This window comes from Sciurus carolinensis, chromosome 6 (genome assembly GCF_902686445.1).
Source record: "Sciurus carolinensis chromosome 6, mSciCar1.2, whole genome shotgun sequence".
NCBI classification, from domain to species: Eukaryota; Metazoa; Chordata; class Mammalia; order Rodentia; family Sciuridae; genus Sciurus; species Sciurus carolinensis.
Window position 1 is genome coordinate 40,185,447 of NC_062218.1, and position 24,105 is coordinate 40,209,551.

At 34.7% G+C, this 24,105-nt stretch overlaps 1 protein-coding gene across 4 annotated transcripts in view; it reads left to right on the plus strand.

Annotated features, from left to right (window-relative positions):
- The window catches only part of Parp8 (poly(ADP-ribose) polymerase family member 8), a 178,175-nt gene that overhangs the window by 109,088 nt on the left and 44,982 nt on the right, over nucleotides 1-24,105 (plus strand). For all 4 annotated transcript variants that reach the window (XM_047555101.1, XM_047555098.1, XM_047555099.1 and 1 more), the window contains exons 5-11: nucleotides 389-478; nucleotides 1,052-1,122; nucleotides 2,587-2,664; nucleotides 3,865-3,959; nucleotides 12,391-12,451; nucleotides 12,858-12,948; nucleotides 20,844-20,910. In XM_047555101.1, coding sequence (XP_047411057.1) covers nucleotides 389-478; nucleotides 1,052-1,122; nucleotides 2,587-2,664; nucleotides 3,865-3,959; nucleotides 12,391-12,451; nucleotides 12,858-12,948; nucleotides 20,844-20,910 — 553 coding nt within the window. The remainder of the gene's footprint in view (nucleotides 1-388; nucleotides 479-1,051; nucleotides 1,123-2,586; nucleotides 2,665-3,864; nucleotides 3,960-12,390; nucleotides 12,452-12,857; nucleotides 12,949-20,843; nucleotides 20,911-24,105) is intronic.

Consider the following 24,105-nt stretch of genomic DNA (forward strand, 5'->3'; position numbering starts at 1 on the left):
GATTGTGAATTTCTTTAATTGCATCATGTGTTCATGAGCTTTTTCCTTCCACTCACTCACCCTGCTCCTTGTGGTAGATATTGATAGCAGGAGCCAGTTGAGGAAAACTGGTTACATCCAAAAGATTCATTTTCTCATAGGATATTAAAAATGTATTTGGATAGGTTTTATCCAATGTCCATATTTTTCAAGGAGACTTAAACATCTTAGAACGGGCCATTTATACATAAATCTGAAATTTGCTTCTTTTTTTAAGAGCTTAATTATAATAGCAGTATGTTGTGTTCTTTATCACAGTTGGAACTGAAGTGATCTGAACTTTCTTATTTTTAAAAAGGATGTACTCTTTCAGGTAATCATGCCTTTAATTATCCATATTTTTTTGCAGACAATACATATGTGTCAAGTTCAGAAAATGATGAAGATGTACTAGTTACTACAGAACCAATTCCAGTAATTTTTCATAGAATAGCAACAGGTAATAGTAATACTTTTTTTTTTTTCCATCCAAGGTTGATTTTTCTTAATTGTATGTAACTTTGTTTCTTTGTGTCTTTTAACTGAAGTAACAAATATTCACCATTAGCATCTATAAATCTGGTTCTCTTGTGTACACCTCCATTTTAAAAAGCACTAGTTTGTTATAATTTTTAAAACACGTGAGTTAATAGTTTAAAACCCTTGTTTAAGTGTACTATGTTGACAATTGCTGTTATAAAGTCATTTCCCTCCATAATGAACTGCTATACAAATCAAGTACAGAAGCCATACTCAATGGCAGTAAAAGATACTGTGAAATATGTCATGAGAGCTGAAGAAATTTGTATACTGGTGCTTTAGTTTCTTTAGTTTGGTAACATCTTTATGCACAATGAAAAAATCAGAATAGCTTACATTTTGTGGTTTTTCCCCAATATGATAAAATTGTGAAATATCCTTTAGTTCTTTGCAAAGTACAGGGAACAGGTAGTTTTAGATGGAAACTCATGAATACTTGGTGAGTGATGTCCTGAAAATGGAAGTAATTTTTAAACTTATAACTTTATTTCAGAATTAAGAAAAACAAATGACATTAACTGTTGTTTATCCATAAAATCCAAACTGCAAAAGGAAAATGGGGAGGTATGTAAGTTATATTTCTTGTTTTTTTGTAAACAGCATACATATGTTTTAAATTTACCATGTATTGGGAGTTAATATCCCCTTGTTACTTAGATTAGAATTGAATGTGAATGAAAATCAAGCTCATGACTTATGGACTTTTTGTGTGGTAAGGGGAGTGACCTAAAATAATTCTGAGAATGAAGTTCCCTTAAATATGATAGAAAAGAACATCTGGCTCAAATATAAATAAAATGCATGCTAAACACAATTCATTCTATATTCTTTCATCAAATAATGTAGCTGATGGAGGAGCGTTTACATCACATAGAACTCTACTTGGCTATACATAATTTTAATGGGACCCTTGAGAATTTGTTTGTAAATGATGATCTCTTTAGAAAAAATAACATAAAGGATAGGTATAGTCCTACTGTTGTCCAGTATTTTTTTTTTTTTTTTAATTATGTCTTCTCCCCTTTTAAAAAAATTCACTTGAGTCTATGAATAAATACCAGGACATTTAGAAAAGTAAGTGCAGCAGGACAGCAGGTCTTTCCTTGAAAGCTATGCACTCGATACAACTCTCCATTCCTGTTAAGTGTTGTGCCATTGATTCTTCCCTTGTCTGTCCACAGTGAGAATTGTTGCTTGCACCAAACTGGTTATTGATCAAATGTTACTGTAATTTCATAAAGTCCAAAGTCACCTTTTCTGGTTGTTTTATTTTCCTTTAGAACTTGAAATTTAGCAATGAATATTTCATAAAATATTGGATGCATGAATTCTTGTACCCAAAAGAAGTTACATTTTGTTTGACATTGTTCATAATAAGACTGGTAATAGAAATAACAATATGAATTTTCATGTTTTTGTACTTGGTCCTCATAACAAATTTGTTCAGTTAATTAAAAACTCAAACTTCAAGTTTAAGCATGTTAAATGCCCCTTTGAATTCTAAATTCTAAAACAAATAATTTCTATATACTGAAAGTTCTCCTCATAATGTGATTCACATTTATGTTTATAATTTGATTTTTATATTATCATTCAATTTTTTTTTTTCAAAATTTAGTGTCAGCAGTGGAAGTGAGAACAGTCTTGAATAAACAGTACTAAGAAACTTGTTAATAAAAATTGAATTAGTATGAGCTTGCCAAATGTTTGATCAGAAGAGTGGAACATACAATTTGTTATACATGTTTTTAATATACATAAGCTTTTAATATACATCAGATACCAAATTATGAATATTAAGATCAGAGAAAGAAAACTTTTCAAAGAGTTATAGTTTATGAAGAGCTCAATGCACCTGCAAAACTGCCTCTTAGTACTCTTTGATTTGTTGTAATAGTACACGAAAAAAGCTTTATATATAAAATATTTTACTATGCATAAAAGGTTCCTATTATGGCAACTTTATTTTCAAAAGAAGGCAAAGTAGTTTGAGCGTTAAGATTGTCTTTTTACTCTGATTATTTTAAGGAATCAAGACAAAATAGTACAGTGGAAGATGATTCTGAAGGTGATAATGATTCTGAAGAATTTTATTATGGAGGACAGGTAAGAAAACCTTTCTTCCAAATACCCAGTCTCAAAAGTTCTGATAGCCATGTTTGTCCTAGTAGAAATCAGTGCCTGAGAGTTAAGGAGTTGATTATGGTTCTGTACTAACTAGAAAAATCTATATAATTGATCTGTTTCTTTTTGTACATACCCTCAGAAAGAAGATTACCTTTGCTTTTTTTTTTTTAACATTGTAATCATTCCTTTACTTTGAAGTTGTCTTAATTTATTACAGAATTTTTCAGATAACATTTTCTTATGCTTTTGAATTTTACTTTGATGAAGTATATAGCATTTAGTGTTTTGAAGTAGGACACAACAAAAGCACATCGATTGTTAACCTTTATAAAATTCCGTGGTCCCTGATTATTGAATATCTTCCCTATTCATTTATATTTGTATTCATAGTGTTCAAAAATTGGTATGAAGTTATATCATAATTTAAGTATATGAAAATAATCTAGCTACATATATGAAATATCTCATCTGAGTTTTCCAGGGTAATGTTAAAATTTAAAACCAAACACTTGATTTTTAGAAAATGAGCATATATATATGTTCTGTTTAACACCCTTGATCAAATGTGCTTTGTAACTTGGGCAGTGTAATAAGAGGGTAGTACAGAGGGCCATTAAAGCAGAAGTTATCCTGTAAAAGAATTCAGAGTAAAAAATTTGTAATTTGTCTGTCAAACATAAGCAAGGCACTGGAAATATGAACTTAATAAAACCAGGTTTCTTCTCTTCAGGGAATAATTTTCTAGTAATGGGATAGTTTTCCTAATGAAAAGATTCTTTAACCAATATAATACTTGAACAGCATGCAAAACAATTCCTCTCAGTTTGATTTTTGGTTACAGTATTGATTGTTACAAAGGGGAAGTAAATGCTTTAGTTAAATGTTCATCTAGAAGTTTTTGAGATCATCTGGCAGGCATTTATTTCAGTCCTTTTTAACGTTTCCATTTTCTTTATGTCAAAATAGTGTAATTTTAACTTTTAAACGTAATTATTCTAGCCATATGTGACCTAAGAACTTTAGTGAATCATCTGTTTTTTATTTTATTTTTATTTTTACATTTATGAAGCTGAAAATATTCATGGCAGAACAGATCAGGTGACCTGTCCAAAAGATAGTGATTTGGTTCTTGTAATTCTTGTTACCCCTCAGTCACTTCTGAATTCTCCCTTTCATCAGGTGAATTATGATGGGGAACTGCACAAGCACCCACAGCTGGAAGCTGACTTGTCGGCTGTGAGAGAGATATATGGGCCGCACGCAGTTTCGCTCAGGTAAATGAGTGACTTCAGTGAATAAAAATTAAAATCATTTGGTAAGCCGTTGAGATTCTCTGTCGGAGTAGTTTCATTTTTGAGGAACATTGTATTTCAAAATGTTTGAGAGATTGTTTCTTTGTGTGTGTGTTTATAGAAAATGGCATATTTATGCTATATTTTTGTACATTTGCTCTAAGATTGTAGTGAGTACATAAACGAAACTAGATATTTTTGAGATTTAATTGAAGAGTAGTTTTAAGGTTGTGGTAATTAATTGCAGTAGTAGGTTTGGTCAGCTGGATTCATCCTTTTTTTATCATAAATCAAGGCCATATCCTTATGAGCAATAAAAGTAAATAATGCAAAGCCATTTGTAATCAAATCACATTGTGATATGATCCTTAAAACAGAAGATATAAATTTGCACAGTGCTTGTTTGAATGGTAATGTATTTTGTTCTTCAGTAACCTAATAATCGGTGATAAATTTCCAGACCATTGTAATTATATTTAGTCATTCAGAAGACCTCATTGTCCTTCGTTACCTTCCTTTTTCTTTCTGTAATATAAGAAAAAGACTTCTCTGACATTAAAGCAGCTTCCAGTAGTCAACTCTGGTAGATTCCTGTTCTTTGCCTGTAGTTTAGTCTTTAAGTCTCCATGGAATTCCACACTCCCCTGGCAGTCTGGCCTGTTTCTCCCTTATCCACCCAGACAACCCAAAGGCCCTGTATTTCCTCACAACTGCAGGCATTTTCAGAGCAGTTCTCTCCTCAAGGCATACTTCCATCAACCCCATTGCTGTCTCTGTTCAAGCCCGTCTGCACGTCCATTTCTCTGAGCCTTTGAATGTTCAATGCAGTTTAGCTATTTTGCCTTCTGGATTCCCCACATATTTATTTGGCCTTTGTCTTATTTATTATGCTTCATTTGTCTTTTCATGATTAGTTTATTTCTCTCCCTCTAGACTGAATTCTGTGAATGTTGAGATAGTACTATTTTCTTCATTTTGTTTGTTTTTTATTCTTTCTTCCATTATCATATGTACCATAGCATGTACGTGAAATACATGATTTATGGTGGATCTTTGACTGTTTTCAGTGATACCATCTCAGAAAAAAGACAGTGATTTATCCACCCCACTGAAGCAAAAGGCTATGAAATATATTTAACGATCATAATACAACATAGAATTTAATATGTATTCATTCAAAATAAATATTTTGCAAATAGGCTAGCCTTAGTACTTACTGACTGCTTTTATAGTTAAAGGCTTTTCTAAAACACATTTTAATATTTTCTATGCCCTGGTTAAATTATTATGTACGTAAGTTGTTCCTTCACCAAATATTTATTAAGTACTTAGGATGATCTGTATTTGTGGTTTTTGTTAACTGTTGAAATTTCAGTCAAATGAAGTACCCAAAGTCATAAAAGGTTTAGTTCCCCCCTTCCCTATTTGCTTTTATAACATTCTTTGATACAATTTAAATCTTAATGAATGTAAGACATTCTAGCCTGCTTTAGATTTTCCCAAGCTTCAAAGGATGACTCCAGAATAAATGCTTTCCCAGAGGCCTTTGGTATAAAGGTGAATCACAGTAAGACTACTTTGATTTACTTAAAATAAACAAAGATGAATTTGTGCATTGCCTTCAAATGCTGAGACTTGGACACATGGGTAAAGTGGCAGTTAGGCATAAGGTCTTAGAATCATCTTCCTTGCAAAGTTCTAAGTCTGTTGAAAACAGACTGTTCTAATTAGCTGTTCTTTTACTTAATTGAGGCTTATAAGAACTTAATGGAGTCTGAAGAGCAGAAGTACCTCAATATGCACAATAGGCTGTTTGGTGTCATCTTTTTATGCGGCATCTAATGAGAAAGGCAGCTAACCACATCTGAGTTCTCTGTGAGAGATGGAAGTGCTGATTGCCTAGATGGAGGAAAAACTCTCTTAAAAACTGGATAAAAGAAGGCACAGAAAAAGTGACCCATAATAGATTTATTACTTAAATATGTAGCGACAGCTCTACCTCGCAGTGCCATCCATAAATAAAAATCTGCTTGCATTGAACCCACACATGTGAAGATTGGTAACAGTTTTGAAGTGAGTTAGATCTCTGTGGAAGAAACCCTGTGACCAACCTGAGTTTGTAACAGAAGGCATTATGAATGTACCCCCGTTGTCAGACTTGTAAAATAATATTGATCAGTGTCATTTGCGACGAATTTGGGGTTGATACTTCTACAATGGTAGGACATTAGAGGTCAGAAATTCCCATTCTGTTAGGAGAGAAATGTTTCCGATCATTTCCTTTTGAAATTTGAAACTTCTATTCATGTAAAAAATGCTTTGCTTTATGATCTGCCATCTTTCATTTAAAAAATTCAAACTGATGAGGAATCTGACCTTTTTATTGTTAATGTTGCATAATGAGGCTGGAAGTTCCCAAAATTTGGGCTCATTTGTATTTTGATCCCTTTTTGTGGATGAACAATTGTAGTAAGGCCTTTTTAAGTTGGAGAAAAAGAGTGCTTGAAACTTTTGGGTGATTTGTGAACCTGTACCACTATATTTGTGCCCACCAAACATGTATTGCCTTAAAAAAAAAAAAAAAAGGAAAGATGAAAGGGGAATGAAAGGAAATAAAAAACCACATAAATCAGAATTGACCACTTCAATTTCTCTGAATTTCTTAATTTCCATTTGTAGTGGGTAACAGGAATCCTTTCAGATCATCTGATTCTCCTGTTCTGGTCATGTGGTAGGATTGATTGCATTTCCCTGCTCTCTTTAACATTAGGACTTATGATGGTCTGTGAAATATGCACAAAGTGGGAAAGAGTGATTTCCCTTGGGGTCACCCTGGATTCCTAATCATCACAGCAAATCACCCCACAACACCTATTTCATGTAATGTGAGATACAGATCTTTTTTTTGTGTTATGCCTCTGAGATTTTTGAAGATGTTTGTTACCACAGCATAACTTAGTCTACATTGAAGGGTGTCATTTATCAAAACAAGATCTTGGATCGGATGTTAGTAATACTTTTCCCAGCATATTGCTTCTCCACCTTCTGCCTCTGAGTGTGGGGGAAGAAACAGTCTGACACCAATAATCAGGAAAGCGATGATAGGAGGGGCATAGGGAAAAGAAACCAACGGGAGAGTATTTTCCAAAGACGTGGGAGCAATAATCTAGATGGAGCTTCAGATGCTCAGATCCTGGGCACTCACCTCTGCTTCCAAAGCATGAACTTTATTTAAGGAAAACCAAGGATGTTGAAGCTGACTACGGAGTTGTAGCAATTATTTATTCAGTACATCTTATATACTATTATCTTATAAAAGATCAAATCCCCTTCTTGTCTAAATTTTTAAATTCTTCTTAGTCCTGTTGTCTTTTAGAGAAATTTATAGCTACCTTGGATATAGTCTTGCAAATGTCCTAATCTTGCCAAGATCTCTTCCTGACTACTGAGTTTGCATATTTCTTGGCCCATTCACAAACATCTCTCCCATACTGGGCAAAAACACACATTGAGTAGGCATGCAGAGATAGACATGCAAGCTGTTGAGTTTCAGATATCACGGGAATCTGTACGTTTCTTCACAGAATATCTTCTCAAAATATCACTGCCCACTTGCTGAAAGTACAAATAATGAAATAGCAAGAGGCTTATTTCTTAAGAGTCTATGGTAGAATTGTGTGTGTGTGTGTGTATGTGTGTACATATAATTTTCTTGACAGTTCAAAAGGAAAAATTAGACATTCAAAATATCAGCATGATCTCAGCTGATTTTGATCAGGTACTGTTGTAAGATGTCTTGGTAGTATAATGAATAACCTAAAGTTATAGAGAAAGGAAGACCAATACAGATGGTCTGATATTTAATGTATTGTGAGTACATAATGAATCTCATTAATGAGGATGTTTCTTGATTAGTTCCTTTGAAAATAGAAGAACGAATTGCCAAGAATTCTGAGTATCTTCAGAAGTACATGTTTATTGACCAAGTTATTTCATGAACCTTTTTTTGGTCTTTCTACATTCATATTTTTCTTGTCTTTCCACATTTTTATGTGTATATATAGTTTTAGCTGTAGATGGACACATTGCCTTTGTTTTATTTATTTATGTGTTGCTGAGAATTGAACTCAGTACCTCATACATGCTAGGTAAGTGCTGTACCACTGAGCCCCACAGCACCTGTCCCTCAGCATTTTTTTATTGATGCATTATGGTTGTACATAATGAGTGCATGATGATGGACTCTGTTGTTCCATATTTGCACATGCTTACAATATAACAATATAATTTGGACAATTATCATTCCCAACACTTGCTTCCTCTCTTCCACCTCCCACCCCCTGCTGCCTTTTCTCTACTGATCTCCCTATGATTTTCATGAGATCCCTGACCCTCCTTTCTTTTCCTTTTTCCTCTCTAGCTTCCATATATGAGAGGAAACATATGACCCCCATTCTCTGAATTTGGCTTATTTTGCTTAACATAATGATCTCTAGTTCCACCCATTTTCCTCATGTACATGTTCTTAATAATCTAGATCACATGTGAATATCCTCAATCAATGGCCAGATTTTAAGATACATAGACTCTAGGATTAGCTCATCCTGAATGGGAAGTCTCACTAAATATCAGGAAAGGTCATTTTTGTAGTAGTTTCTTCCAGATCCTCTGTTCCAAAGTGGAATGGCTGCCTCAGATCATTTCTGTGTTGTTTTCCTCATCTTAAAAAAAGAGAAGTTGTTCAATTTGATATGATCTTTTCTGGTGAAATTATTTTGAGTTATTATAAGCTTGAAATTGTATTCAGGACACAGCCCAAATTCAAGTTGGACTCATATATCAAGCTTTTGCCTTGATTTTGCATTTGCTATTCATGAGTTCCTGGGCTACTGAAAGGTATTCAGTTATAGAAGTGATCTTGATCACTGGGGCTCTGTAATCACACTTTGTAATCACACAGCGGGAAACGTGAAATTTCTGGCATTATAGAGAAAGGGTATCATAACTGAAATGGGTTTGCAGTTATGTGAATTCTTTCGTGAATTCTTTAAAATGTGACATAAAAATTTAAAAACGCTTATTTACAGGTCTACATCTGCAGAGTCCAGCTAATTGCAAACCTCTCAGGGCTTCTGCCTTGAATTCCATATTCACATTCTGTGATGAAGAAGTGCACTTTTAATTCTATATCCACTGCACCACCTCCCCACATGTTTGTGTGTATGTGTGTGTACAGTATTGGGGATTAAATCCAGGCGTGTTTCACCACTGAACCTGTTCATTCCCAGTCCTTTCTATTTTTTATTTTGAGATGGGGTCTCTCAGAGTTGCAGAGGCTGGCCCTGGAACTTCAGAAAAATTGATAGTTTCAGAAATTGGGAAAAAATACTTAACTTTAAACTAAACCCCCCCCCAAAAAAAAAAAAATTCAAGAAACTCTACACAGAATACTTTAAAATACAGTTAAACATTTTAAAATAAGATATGTCACATTCTGGTGATAGCTTTATGGCGAGTTCTGTTGACATGATCTGCTGAAGTGTAGGGAGAATTTGTTGTGGATAAAATTCTTACTGATTTTTGTTATCTCTGATTCCTTCCTTTGTGCTGCTAAATGTAAGCTAAGTCTTGCCAGTGTAAATAAATTCAAATAAAAGTTATTCGTCCAATGAAATTGGTAAAGATGAGAGAAAGGAAATGTGATGACGAGGATGTGGACAGTGGTTACTGTGGTAACCTGGCTAGTGTAATGCACAGTAGCATCGAGTTTTAAAAACGACCAGGCAGCATGTATCAAGAACCTGGAATAGGTTGGGAGGTATTATTTTTGTATCAACTTCCTTAGCATTGGGTAATTAAAAAATAAATTATATCAACAAGCTACATGCTATACCTCAACTGTTCCTTATTCTTGAATATTCAGTTGAATTGTTTCCAATTTTGCTGCTGCACAGGTTGATTCAGGTAAAGTTTGCAGGTGTTTGCTACTGTTTTCTTAGGATTAACTCCTGTAGGTGTAGTCAAGGCCTCTTCACCCCAGTGAAATGTCTCTTGAACCTTGTCATTGCTCTTTTTACATGGCCAGCAATGGGCATTGATCTGTTACATTTATGATCCATTTTCTTGTGTTCAGCATTTTCTTGTGTTCAAATATCACCTCTGGACTGCGAGGCCTGTTTCAATCAACCTGTGGTCCAGAAATGGGTTTTGCTTTTTCATAGGGCTACAAAGAGAGAGGAAGAGAAACAAAAAAAGTGAAGAGAAATATGTGATGGAGACTATTATATAGCCTGAAAAGTCTAAAATATTTACCCTTTCCATGGTTCATTTCCTTGGTCCTGTTTTTGTTATCCTTTCTGTTCAATTGTAATTTAAATTTGCAATTATCCTATCCTACCACAGATGTTATGTTGTTGTGGTGCTTTTTAAAAATTAAATACCTACGTAAACAATTTCACTTTTTTCTTTCTTTTTTTAATAGTTACCATTTTATTGAATTACTAAATAATATATGAGTAGAGGATAAACAAGAGATAAAAGATGTAAAACTTTAGTGATATCTGAGAATATGGTTTAGAGATGCTTTTAAAAGGCTCCAGACAATAACTTGATTCATCACATTATCATTATATTACTAACATTGTCGTGGTTGTTGTAATTATGTGCATAAGAATGTACATAAAATAGGTCAAAATGGTACTCCTAGTTGTTAACCCAAAACTGTAGTCTTTTGGCATTACTTCTTTTTTTTCTTTAACCACTTTTTTCTTTATGTAATGTTTTGATATGTCTTGTAAGGCTAAAATGCAGAAAGCCAGAGTTTTATGTTGCTGCGTTCTCATAACTGCCCGTATTTTGTCAAGATAACAGAAAATGAAATGACGTCCCCGATTCCTTTATTTATTATACTACGTAAAACTGTTAAATCATTAAAATTTTCTACTCTGAACCACACAAAAATGCCAGTTATGTATTTTACTTATATTACTTGCTTTTTTTTTTATTGTAAACAAATGGGATACTTGTTGTTTCTCTGTCTGTACATGGCGTAAAGGCATACCATTTGTGTAATCATAAATTTACATAGGGTAATGTTGTTTGATTCATTCTGCCATTTTTTCCCTTCCCCCCTCCCCTCCACTTGCTTTTATAATACACAACATTTTTTGAATCTTTGCTCTGTGCCCGATACTGTTCTGTACATAGTTTTGAAGTTGAATGTGGATGAATTTATTGCTTGAATTCCCCAGTGATTTATTTTACATTTGGCAACTTCTTTTCACTTCCCTGGCCTCAATTTTCTTTTTATGTAAAATGAACGTATTATCCACCTCACAAGGCTATAATGGGGACCTTATTTAAGATTTTCTGTTAATGGTTAACTTGGTTTCAAAGGGGTAGTTTCTCAGATATTGAATCAATTCAGTTATAAGCGTAAATAACTAGAATACATGTATTCAAGTCCCAACTCTACTACGGAGCAGTGGTGAATAAGTTTCTATATCACTGTAGGCCTTAGTTTATATACATGTAAAGTGGCGATAATAGCAGCACCAGTAGTTTTCTGAGTGTCAAATGATCACATCTATATGAAATCCTTAGAACAATTTCTGGTAATTAAGTAGAATAAATATTATTTCTTAACTCTTTTCAGTGGTTTCTGTTGCTTTAATTCTCACCATATATAATATTTGTAACATCAGAATTTTATGGGTAATAAAAAGGTGTGTGTGTGTGTGTGTGTTTGTAGGATGTTAAAATTATTGTTTTCCTTTTCTTTCATTAACTTAGAAAACTATGATGCTTTATGCTACCACCTGAACAGTATAAAAGTATATTCCTTCATGTGGAATATACTATTCTTATTTCAGTTCTGATGTGTCAGACTCTTAGAGCTGCCTGTCCAAACACAGTGACATTTAAATAGCAAAAGGAACTGGATCAGTTTTTGAACCACCAGTGTCCAACAAGGAAGGAAAATGTATAGACTCTATTGCATATGTCCCCCCCTCCTTCCTTCCTCATGTCAGAAACTCCTTTCTTGCCTTTAGAAATAGCTCTTAATTTTCAGAGTGTAAAGCAGAGCAGTAACATGGGAAGACTGACAGATTTGCCACTGGGAACAAGGAATGTTTGAAACTATGAAGCAAGCCACCCTCTGAATTTATGTATGCGTAGTATGCATGTACACAAAGATGGAAAGATGTCTCTGTGGCATAAGTAGGTCACAGAACACGACAGCTCAACTACATGGAGTTAGTTAGTTTATGTCCATGGCCAGTTCTGAGTTGTCAGTGGAAATCAGGGATCAGAATTTTTGAATTTTGAATTAAATTTGAATTTTTAATTAAAATAACTTAGTACACAACCTTTTAAGGAAGTAAAACAATTAATGTTAACCCTTTGTTTTCAGGGAATATGGAGCTATTGATGATGTAGATATTGATCTGCATATCGATGTTAGCTTTCTTGATGTAAGTATCAATTTTTATACTGTATATTTATTCTAGGAAGAATCTTAATTTTTGATTGTCTATAATACAATTACATCATGGCTTTGCTCTAGTGATTTATGAAGGACTGCTATGACTGATCAAAGAAGCAGATACGTGTTTTTTTCTTTGGCAGTAATTCTTTTCATATATTCTGAAGTTCATGGTTTTTTATTATAGTAGTTCATGATACAAGTTTTCAGTTTATTTTTCATACTTTACAGCAGAAGTTTCAAGTACTTTGACCTTCTCTTCCTTGAGTGGGTTTTGAGATAATTTGTAGACATTCATGATTTAGGCAATTTTAGAATACAAGTTTTTAAAACTTTTATTTTCCATTCTGAACTCTAATAGATGACTGATTCATCCTTTGAGTATATTTTTATAGGAGGAGATTGCTGTGGCTTGGGAAGTCATTCGAACAGAGCCTATAATTGTCCGACTACACTGTTCACTTACACAGTACTTAAATGGCCCAGGTTAGTTTTATTTCTCTATTACTTTGAATAGTAATTAGCTGCACATTGTTTTAAGCGATGGGTATTCATTTGGTGATTCTGAACATAGTGTTAAATACCTTGGTAGTGATATTTAAATTAGTAGTCTAAGATTGTTCATTGCCCATGTAACTTGTGAAAATAGAAAGATATAACATTTCGTTGTACAGATTTTTTAGAAATTTGACACATTACTGTGAAACAAGCACAAAAAAACCTTGGGGGGAAAGTACGTTGAATGTAGTAGAAACTGAGTAATTATATTCAGGGTTAATATTAGATTTAATTCTCTTTCTGATTTGAAATTTTTAAAAAAATATTTTTAGTTGTAAATGGAGAAATACCTTTATTTTATTTATTTATTTTTATGTAGTGCTAAGAATTGAACCCGGTGCCTCACACATGCTAGGTAAATGCTCTACCACTAAGCTACAACTCCAGCCCTCTGATGTGATATTTAATTTTAATCTTTATTCCACCTTTGATTACCAGTGCCCCATTAAATATAATGTATTCTTTTTTTTAAACATTTAATTAATTTATTTTTATTTTACAGACTGTATTTTGATTCATTGTACACAAATGGGGGCATAAAGTATTCCTTTTTGAAAATGAAATTATAATAGTACTTTCATTTTTAGAATTCTCCATGGATGATGTCAGTGTATTTTAACAGATACCAGTTTACAACAAGGTACCCCAGCACCCTGGGAAAAATGTCTTCCAGTCAACTACTGTGTGTGTGTACACATACACACAACACTTAATTGTATCCATTGATATCAATCCATTTATCTACTGCTGCATAACAAACCACTCTAAAACTTGGCTTCATTATATGTTATCTCTCGTTGCTCCTTGGGCCCACCTCGGCAGGTCTTGCCTGGAGTCTTCCATGACTTTGTAGTAAGATGGTGGGTGCAGCTGGTGGCCGTTAAGGACCTTCTCGCTAGGAGGCAGAAGATGCTGCATGTCAAAATGACTAGTGGTTGGTTCAGTGTCATCCTGGCCCCGAGCTGGCATTACTTACTAGAGTGCCTGCCACACATGTGATTGCTTCATGTGGTGTGGCCTTGTGCTACCAAGGTGACTGAAGTCCACAAGCAAGTTTTTCAACAGACAGGATTTGGTAGCTTCTGGGAAAAGGCACAGAGAATCTTCCATTGTATTCTGTTTATCAAAGCAGAGCCCACCAAAAATCAAGGGAGGGTGGTACATAGCACCTCTTGAAGATATGACTGTCTCTAACCTGCCACACATACGCTAATATGGTACCTGCACCATTTTTTTTTTTTCTTTAAAAGACACATCAAGGAACATATATTTACTTTCAGTGATGGTCCTCTCCCCCCACCCTGCTGCCTGCTTTTTTCCTTCTTTCTCTTCTCAGTACTGGGGACTGAACCCAGGGGCACTGTACCATTCAGCTACATCCCCCTTGCCCTTTTTAATTTTTATTTCGAGACAGGGCCTGGCTGAGTTGTTCAGGGTCTCATGAAGTTGCGATGTCTGGCCTCAAACCTGAGCTCTTCCTGCCTCAGTCTCCCAAGTCTCAGGGATTGCAGGCATGCGCCACCATGTTTGTCCTACTTTTCGTTTTCACTAAAGAAAACTACTTATTCTTTTAAATTTATGGACAGGAAAGCTTTTATTTTGAAAATTGGCTGTCTGTTTTGTTTCTATACGATGCATTCTATCTAAATTAATTAACTCAGTACAAATTGACATGTAGTAACTGATGGGGTTTAATGCTAGATGGTGAAGAAATGAATGCTAATTATTTCAAATATATAAAATATGGTAATGAAAAAATGATTCCTCATAATCTCTCCATACTAAGAAAACTGTAAAACAATTGGTGTTTTTGTTCTCTGTGCATGTATTGGTTATTCTTGTTAATAACCACCTTAATGCTATGTCATTAGATTATTCCCAAGAAGTTAAATATTCTATAAGCAAATGAGTTGTAGTGTTCACACAGTATTCCAGCCTGTAGGTATAAGGGTATTGTTTTGTTGTTGTTTTCTTTCTTTTTGTTGTTTGTTTGTTTGTTTTGGTACTGGGGATTGAACTCAGGGGTGCTTAACCACTGAGTCACCTCCTCAACCCTTTTAAAATATTTTATTTATAGAGTCTTTCTGAGTTGCTTAAGGCCTTGCTAAGTTGCTGAGACTGGCTTTGAACTCATGATCCTCTTGTCTCAGCTTCCTGAGCTGTTGGGATTGCAGGTGTTCGCCACTGCGCCTGGCTGGTATATGGGTTTTTGATGTTTCTACATATTTTCTGCCACGTGGCACTGTAGTGACTTATGATGTACCCATCTGATTTTACTTTTATAGTGGTTAAAACTCTCATGTGGGGGGGTAGGGTGCAGCTCAGTGGCAGAGCCCTTGCCTAGCCTGTGTGAGACACCGGGTTTGATCCTTAGCACCACAAAAAATAAATAAATAAAATAATTTTAAAAAGAATTTCCATAACAAAGCTCTCAAGTCTCAACTTTTTCTTCTATTTAGAGTTAGAAATGAATTGGAGTCAATGTATTTCTGCAAATGCCATCCGTGTGTAATCAAAATGTCACTTTTATGTAATCTTACTATCACTATTTTGTTTATATAATCTTGAATTTTAGAGATATTTTTACCTCACAATATCACTTTAAAGTTTTTTCACTTCCATAGTTTTATAAATGTTTTATTATTTAAATTCATATTTAATTGTTTTGATTGTTTAGTAGTATCATAACGTATCTATCCTTTTTTAAATCTCTTGATTTATTTACATATTTAGCAATTTGTAAGCCACGGAAATCTGAGAGTTTGTTTTTTCATGCCTGACATTTTTGTTTTGTGAATGAAACAAACTTTATCAAGTATAATTTATAATTTATGGTTCCCCCAAAAAGGGAAAAATGCTTTAGGAATCTCTGCTTTTGTTCATTTGTAAGAAACCTATTATGGTTTGTTCATGTTTTTGTGTTTATTTGGACTGTTTTCTTCTCTCTCTCTTCTTTTTTTAATTTTTTTTTTTTTAGTTGTAGTAGGACAAAATATCTTTTTTATGTGGTGTTGAGGATCTAACTTAGTATCTCACACGTTCAAGACAAGTACTCTATCACTGAGCTACAACCCCAGTTCTATTTTCTTTTCTTTTTGATGCTCTTTTACATCTTTGTTTTTGCATAACATAGGTCTTAATTCATCTCAAAAAAAGTTTTATGTAATTATTTATTGTTCCTTCTTTACTTGCTAGTCCTAATGTATGTAGATTGGTTCTAATCGCTTGGATTTCCATGTTGTTTAGCATTTCTCTCATTTCTTCATCCTTTTTATCTGAGTACTTCATAAGTGTTTTTCCAATCTGTTTTTCACTCCACCAAGTAATTTTTTTCATGATTCAGTCTTGAATTTAATGTTCCCACTGGGTTTTTAATTTCATCACAGTTTCTGCTCATTCCACATTATACCCTCTTTATCATTAGTTGCTTTCATTTTGTTTTTTCAATATCATTTTGAATCTTTTCAACATTAATCAGTAATTGTCTATGATTTTTCATATTCCTAAGGATAGTATTTTGTTTTCCAGTTGAAGTACACTCCTTTCAGAATTTCATGTTTTCTGTGTATAGATTTTTTTCCATTAATAAGAAGAAATTGATATTTCCTATGTTCATATATGAACACACAACCAGTGAGACTTCCCTTCATGCACAACCAGAAGTTTGGGATCCTAATTAGAATAAGTTACATTCCATGTATGTATACTCTGCCAAGATGCACTCCATTGTCATGTATATCTAAATAGCAAATTTAAAAAATAAAAAAAAAAAAAACAGAGGAAGTGGAAGAATCCTACTCTTAGTCTTAGTCTACATTAGATTCATTACTTCTCAGATCTGATAGCTAGTGGGGATGGACAGGGAACTCTTGTGCCCTGGTTCCCTGAGACACCTTTTTATATAGCTTAGTGCACCTATCCTCCAGCCCTGCACACTTTGCTGCTAACTGCTCATGTCTTTAGCAAATTATCTGTAATCACTCATCCTTGGAAGAAAAGCTACACCCTTGGGAGTTCTCTTTCTTCTCCCCAACCTTTTGGTGTGAACACCAGTGGGAGTATAGTGGCCTAGCTACTTTGCCTGAAAGCTAGACAAATGTTGATGTGTAATTTATGCTTCAGTGTTACTCACAGCATGGGGTTGAAGCTGGGGCTTTACCTTAGTTTGTACTCTTGCTGAGCTTTCCACTCTTTTCTGTCCTCCTTGCATTCCTCACATCCCTTTATTGGTTTCTTCTGAGAGCAGTTTTAAGACTGGATCAGTTGTCAGGAAAAGGGTCAACTTCTGCTGAGGAAGGAAGGCCTCTCAGGCTGGCTCTTTGCTCCCTGTACAGCCATACTCTGAGCAAACTCGCTGGAGCATATACTGTGTCGTGGTTCACTTGCCCTCTTAATTTTGAGATGCGTTAGTGGTGGTTTGCCATTAGCTTCCTCTTCTTCTATGGAGTGGGGAGTTTAGGAGCAACCATTTAGTGCCCCTGAAGATTGGTTGGTTCCATCTGTTGTCTTTATAGTGAAATTTGTTGGCAGTTTCTTACATGGGATGGAATTATTCTACATTTCTGGTCCTTTTGGTGGTTTTCTCCTCTTTTTTAATGCACTGGTTAAATTGGAGCTTGTTCATCAGTATTTACTCACATCCATCTCACTAGTAAATAACCTAAAAGGTTATTTTTTTTTTTTTTTTACTTGTTGATAATTGGAGGGGGAAAGCATGTTTTAAAATGGGCAGTAATGGGTAATATAGGAGTAGAATTAGAGATAATGCTGCTGAAAAGGAACATATAATTTATTACTCCAGAAGAAATTATTAGGCTTTATCATAGTTTATAATTTTGATTGTTGTAACCAAATAAAAAGGACTATTTTGTAATGTGCCTTTGAAGGTATTAGCATTTATATTAAAATAAGCTTGTAAAACATGTTTTTTAAAAGCATTTATTCCTGCATTTTGGAAATGTATGTATGAGTAACCTTGATTTGAACTATAGTATGTGACCAGGGCTAATCAGACAATATATGAGAATGAACAAGAATGAGGAGAATTGGAGAAATGCATGTGTTTTTCCACTTTGAAATTAATAATTTTTAAAAATCATGTATGGGGAAATATAAGCAAAGACATGATATAATTTGTTGTGATTTTTATGACACTATGTGCCTACATACATATGTGTATGTTTCAAAATTGCCGATGTGTCAGTCCAGTTTCTGGCCTACAGGATAAGACTACTTTAACTTATACCTTTTTGTAAATGTGAAAATTTATTTCGTTCTGTGACATTTTTATTTCCTTGCCACCCAAAATGAACCCTGTGGGGAACTGGATTGTAGATGAGGTAAACTCGTACTTGTAAATTAATTTGGGAAGAATAAACATTTCCAAAGTTTCAAAACTCTTATGCCTACCAGAAATGTCTGTTGTCATTTCTAGTTACATATATTGGTACTGTATTTTTAGGAAGGGAGTGCTTAGCTCACTCATTTTCAGTGTTTGTTCCTGAGTGCTTATTTTCTTAACCAGACTTTTATGGTCTGTATATTTCCCAGTAAGCATTACTGGTTTGCAGGAAGCTATTAATTTGAAAAAGCATTGTTAAAAATTAATTAAATATCTTTTTAACTGTACAGAAATAAAAATAGTATAGAGTTCTTTTCCTTTCTGTACCTTTCTCTGAGGTATTACTATCTTTGTAATTAATTGCACTAATTTTAACAGCAATATACTGTTGATTGTTGGAATTCTTTTTTTTTTTTGTACCTTCTAGATTGAGCACAATATGATCTTATTTTTTGAATTTTTGATTGGATCAGATTTTCTGTGTTCCTTCTTGAATTCTGATAACCCTGTGTTTGGAATAGGTGGATTGGAGTGATGTCTACTCTATTTCACCACTCTTTGTAAAAGGATTAGACTCTTCCTAGGAAAGAAACTGATTGCCTGGTAATACTAACACCACATTTTCTCTGATCAATGCTATGTTTGCATTTCAGAGTACTGGCCAAAACAGGGAGTGAGGCATTCTGCAGATGCCATTTTGATTTATAATGTAATTTCTTTTTTTCCTGATCCAACCCTTACAGTGATTGACACTGTTGGAACACCCATTTCTTGTCTTGTGTACTGGTTTCCATCCCCTTGCACCTACCTAAGGCACCATTCCAACATTTCTCACTTTGCTTCCTGTACTTGTCACATCTCTTTTTGCTCCTAGAAGATTCCCACTGGCAAATAAATATCTTTCACCTTAAAACAGAACCAACTTACACTGAAATTCTTCTTCAGTTGATACCATACTGCTCTGCTTCTCTTGGCTGTTATAGTTTCATCATTAGAGTTGTCTCATTAGGCAACTTCATTTCCTTTTTTCTTTCCTCAAATCCAGTCAGATGAGGTTTTGGTAACATCATTTCACAAATGCTACTCTTGTCTCTGTATCCAGTGACTTTAATATTGCTAAATGGCCCCAACACCAATTTTAAGTCTTCATAATTGAGCAGCATTTGTTAATGGTTGCTCATCCTGTCCTTGCAAAGCTTTTGTGAATTTGTGTTCAGAGCAGGAGCACTCTGAAGCCTTGTATTCTTCTGGCCATTCCTCTGCATCTTTTCCTGCTGGGTCTCTGCATGCTCCTCAGAGCCTGCTCCTCAGATTTCGCTCCATCTAAATTTACTGAGTAGCTTCTCCTCTAGCTCATGTCTTTAAATACTTTTATACTCTGGCTATTTTAAGTTTGTATCTTTAGTATATTTCTTTTACCTGAATGTCTAAGTACTAGCCTTCACTGTCCAGTTACCCATGTTTCCACTTGAGTGTAAGAAGCATCTCAAACTTAAAATATTTAAGATTGAGTAACCAAATTCATCACCTTTTGAAATTTGTTCCACCTGCAGTTTTCCATGTACTAGGAATTGCTAAATTTCATCCTGCTTAGAATCTTTGCCTTTTCCCTTGACTCCTCTATTTCTCGAATCTAAAATCTAACCCAGTGAAATCTCTAAGCTGTCCTAGAAAGTATGGATCCAAAATGTTCATCCTCTCCACTGATCCAAGCCACCATAGGTCTTGTCTTTGCAGGAAGTTCCTGAATGATTTTCTACTTCTTTTGCCCTTTAAGAGATCCCAAAGATCTCCATCCATGGTCCTCTGTCCCCATCTCCAAAAACGCTGCTTGTCCATCCTTCTCTCTATGCATGTCTCCAGCTGTGTCTGTTTTCTTAATGCATTTTTGGTCTGTCTCCTCCCATGACTGCGTTGCAGTATTCCCTGGGGCAGAAATACATTGCAGTCCTTTGTTCTTTCATCTATCATGACTGGCACAATGGGCGCATGATAAATACTCTAAACTAGTGAATGATAATTGTTTAGAAACTTTTTTTGAGTCGAGTTGCTAATTTCAAGAAATGGCTATTTATTTAAAGAAAGAAATCTGACTAAAATATGAATCACATGAGAGGGTATGTAGTGAAAACTCAGTCTCCTATGCCTTGGCCTCCTTTCATTGTTTTATTCTATACAAACAACGTCTCTCTTCCACTTACAGATTTGTACACTGACTTTTTTTATATGTGATTATTTAAGCTGTTGCTTTAGAGATTATAATTGTATGTGGTATACATCCATGTGTATTTACATCAATAATGAGAAAAATGATCATTATCATTATGCACACATACACATAATGTAAATAGCAATATATACAACGGTGTGCACACTATTTATGTTCCTGTGTATACATGCATATATTACTCCTTTGGTCTTTTTCCTGGCTGAAGATTGAGTTTCAATTCAGTACTTGACTGTAAATTTTTTTCCTTTCTAGTGCCCACTGTTGATGTGTTTCAGATTTCCACAAAAGAGCGATTTGGATTGGGACATCAGTTAAAAAAGTAAGTCTGCAAAAGAAAAATGAAAAAGAATTTCTATTCAAGAGAACTGAATTCTCATGTTGCTCATTTTCAGTGTTTTACTAAGATGTTTTTGAAGTGAATGCCTTAATTGAGGAAATCATCCTGATGCCAAGTGCTGCTTCCATCATTGTTAGCATAGCTCTCTTTTGGTCTGGTCCAGGGTCTTTCTGTTTGCCTGCCCAGATCCACTGTGTTCCTTTCCCCACCCTGCAGTTTATTACCAGGAAGTCTGGCCCCTGTGGACACAGGGTCTGGTGTCTTTAACCTCACCAACAGAGGGAACAAGAGCCTAAGATGGGAATGTTTGCTGCCCTGGTTTCTTCCCCAGTCACCTTGAGCTGACTAGTCTTTTATCAGCAGCTTCCTGTTTGGCTCCAGGATGCAATGTTTACATGACTGTCCATTACCAGGTTCTATGGTGGTTTCCACTGCCACCTCCTTGGGACCTGGAGTGGTAACAGAAAAGCAGCCTCTGGCCCTGAGACTATACCAGTCCTTTCCTGTACCTGCACCTGTTTAACATTCCTTTTTGAAAGTAAGCTCTTTATTTCCATTTGGATCTTGACTAATACAATGACAGTTCATGTTTTATAAATGATTTTGGTTCTTCAGAAATATAATATGTATGTAGTTATAGACATTCTTCAATATGTCTTTATTAGTACACATTCACTCCCATTTATGTAGTCACTAGGATTTTTTTCACACTCTGTTATTTTCAGTAGATCTGAAGTGGAAATAAATGGCAGTAGATTTTGAGCACCTGGAAAAGATGAGTGAAGCTCTTATGTGTGACCTCATAAAATCTCATGGAGGCTTACTGATAGTTTTTTCATTGTTCAACTCTAATCTGTTTTTGTTTTCTGATTTTTATGTCTGGTTTTAAAATTAAAACTCAAACAAAGACTCTGATAGAACCAAAAACAAGGGTAGCAGAAAAAAGTGATGTCTTTGAGCAGAATAATAGTGGTAAATTACAGACACAAGAGCTGACTTTCAGCTCTTCCTAAAATCGAATGATTATTGGTATGAGCTAGGCAGAGGCCTGGGGGCCTGTCAGCCTGTGCTTCTGCTCATTATGGTTTTTCCTGAAGATAATAATGATGCTGTCTCCGTGCTCCCCTTTGTTGACCTTCCACACAGGGAAAATGTGGCTTCTTTCTCAAACAGTCTTGATCAGCCAACCTGTATTAGGAGGACATGAAATTACCTGTGCTGACCTCAGGGCATTTTTACTGTATTTATTAACTTTCAGTTTTTAAAAAATTGACAGATAACACTGTGCTTATTTATAACACAATATTTTGAAGTAAAAATACACTTTGTGATGGTTAAATCTGTCTCACAAATGCATTTCCATTTTTCTAGAATGATTTTTAATTAACATTTGTAAACATGAAAATTACACATGTTAATGGAGTATGTGTGATGTTTTGATACATGTATACATTATATAATGTTTAAATCACATTAAAGTATCTCTCTGAAACATTTATCATTTCTTAATGGCAAAACATTGAAAATCCTTTCTTGTAAACTTTTGAAATATGTAGTACATACCTGTTGTTTCTAGTCACCCTGTCACACACCAGAACTTCTTATTCTAACCTAATTCTGACTTAGAGCTGTTGACCACCCCTACTCATCCCCTCTCCCCAGCCTCTGCTCTCTATCATCTGCTCTCAACATCTCTTGAGAGCAACAGTTTCAGAGTCCACCTGTGAATGAAATCACATGGTTCTTGTCTTTCTGTGCCTGCCTTATTTCACTTCATATAATGATCTCTGCTTTTATGCATGATGTTTCCATGGATATGATTTCATTATTTTTTTAAATGACAGACTAGTTTTCCTTTGTCTATATGGATCACATTTAAAGGAGGGAGGACTCCTGTCAGTCCCCATTGAGTTTAGATATGTACAATGTAGAATTAGTTAACAAATCCTTAATGTTTAGAACTCTCCATTTCTGAAACTAAGGTCAATTTACAGTGTATGTTCAGCACATTATATTATGCAATGTGCTCTTCTAAGGACCCCCAGGAGACATTCTCAGTTTCCTGTTTTAGGATTAGGTATGATTTTTCAGTGCCATTGGTTTTGTTGAATCAATTGGATTTTTTTTCCGGCATCGATTCCAAGTTTCACATGTCTTGGAGAGTTCATGAAGCCTGCCCATGCAGGGAGGGCACCACCACGCTTTGGCATTGTTTCTTACTCTTTCTGTGATTTTTTCTCTTCAACAAATTCCCTTCCTTTGTTTTATGCTATCCTATTTTATGTGCTTTTCTTTAATGTGCTTTTCTAACACAAATGAACTTTACTTTTCGTTAAAAGTAAAATGGGGTTAAGAATTATAAAAGTCCAGAGGTCCAGGAATAAATGACTTTCACCCCTTCGTGACTTCTGAGTACATCAGATGGGCTCAGGAAAAAAATATTGTGGATATAATCCACTGTTCCTAGTAGAATGCGTACCATGTTTTTTTTTTTTAATATTCCTATCCAAATGGTTGTTTGCTAAAGTTGCTTTTTTTTCATAGACTAATCTTAAGTATGTTGAAACTTTGTTATTATAAAGTAGAATATTTTTCATGATCCTTGATAAAGTTTAGTCTGACACGTGTTTAAGTTTCCTTAACTGGATTTGGTTGTGATCCTTAGGGTCCCTTTTAGTCTTAAATTATATAATTAAAAAAAAAAATGTCATCTCATTTCCACAGTACTTAATAGGAATATTAAAAGGTTATTTTCCCAGAAACATAAAAGAAGAAATATAAGTTTAGAATCTGGTCTATTTGTTTATTGTCTAGTTTGTTTTCAGTGAGTAAGAAACACTTGTTGGACATTTCTGTGATCCTTTGTTTTGATGTATTTCTGGCAGCAGGGTAGAGTCTTAACAGTAACACCAGCAAGTGCTAAGGGGTGCTTATTATATATGTCATCCACTGTCCCAAATCTTTACTTATATTAAATCACAAGTCTGTACAACAGGTAGTGTTACCGTTACATTCCTAGAGGATGACACTGAGGTCAAAGAGGTTAAGCAATTTGTTTAAGGTCACAAAGTGAGAAAAGTGGAAGAGCCAGAATTTGACCTCACATTGATTCTATTAACCAACATGGTAATCTGCTGCTTACATAAACCTAGATCTCCCTTCGAGATGAGGAATATA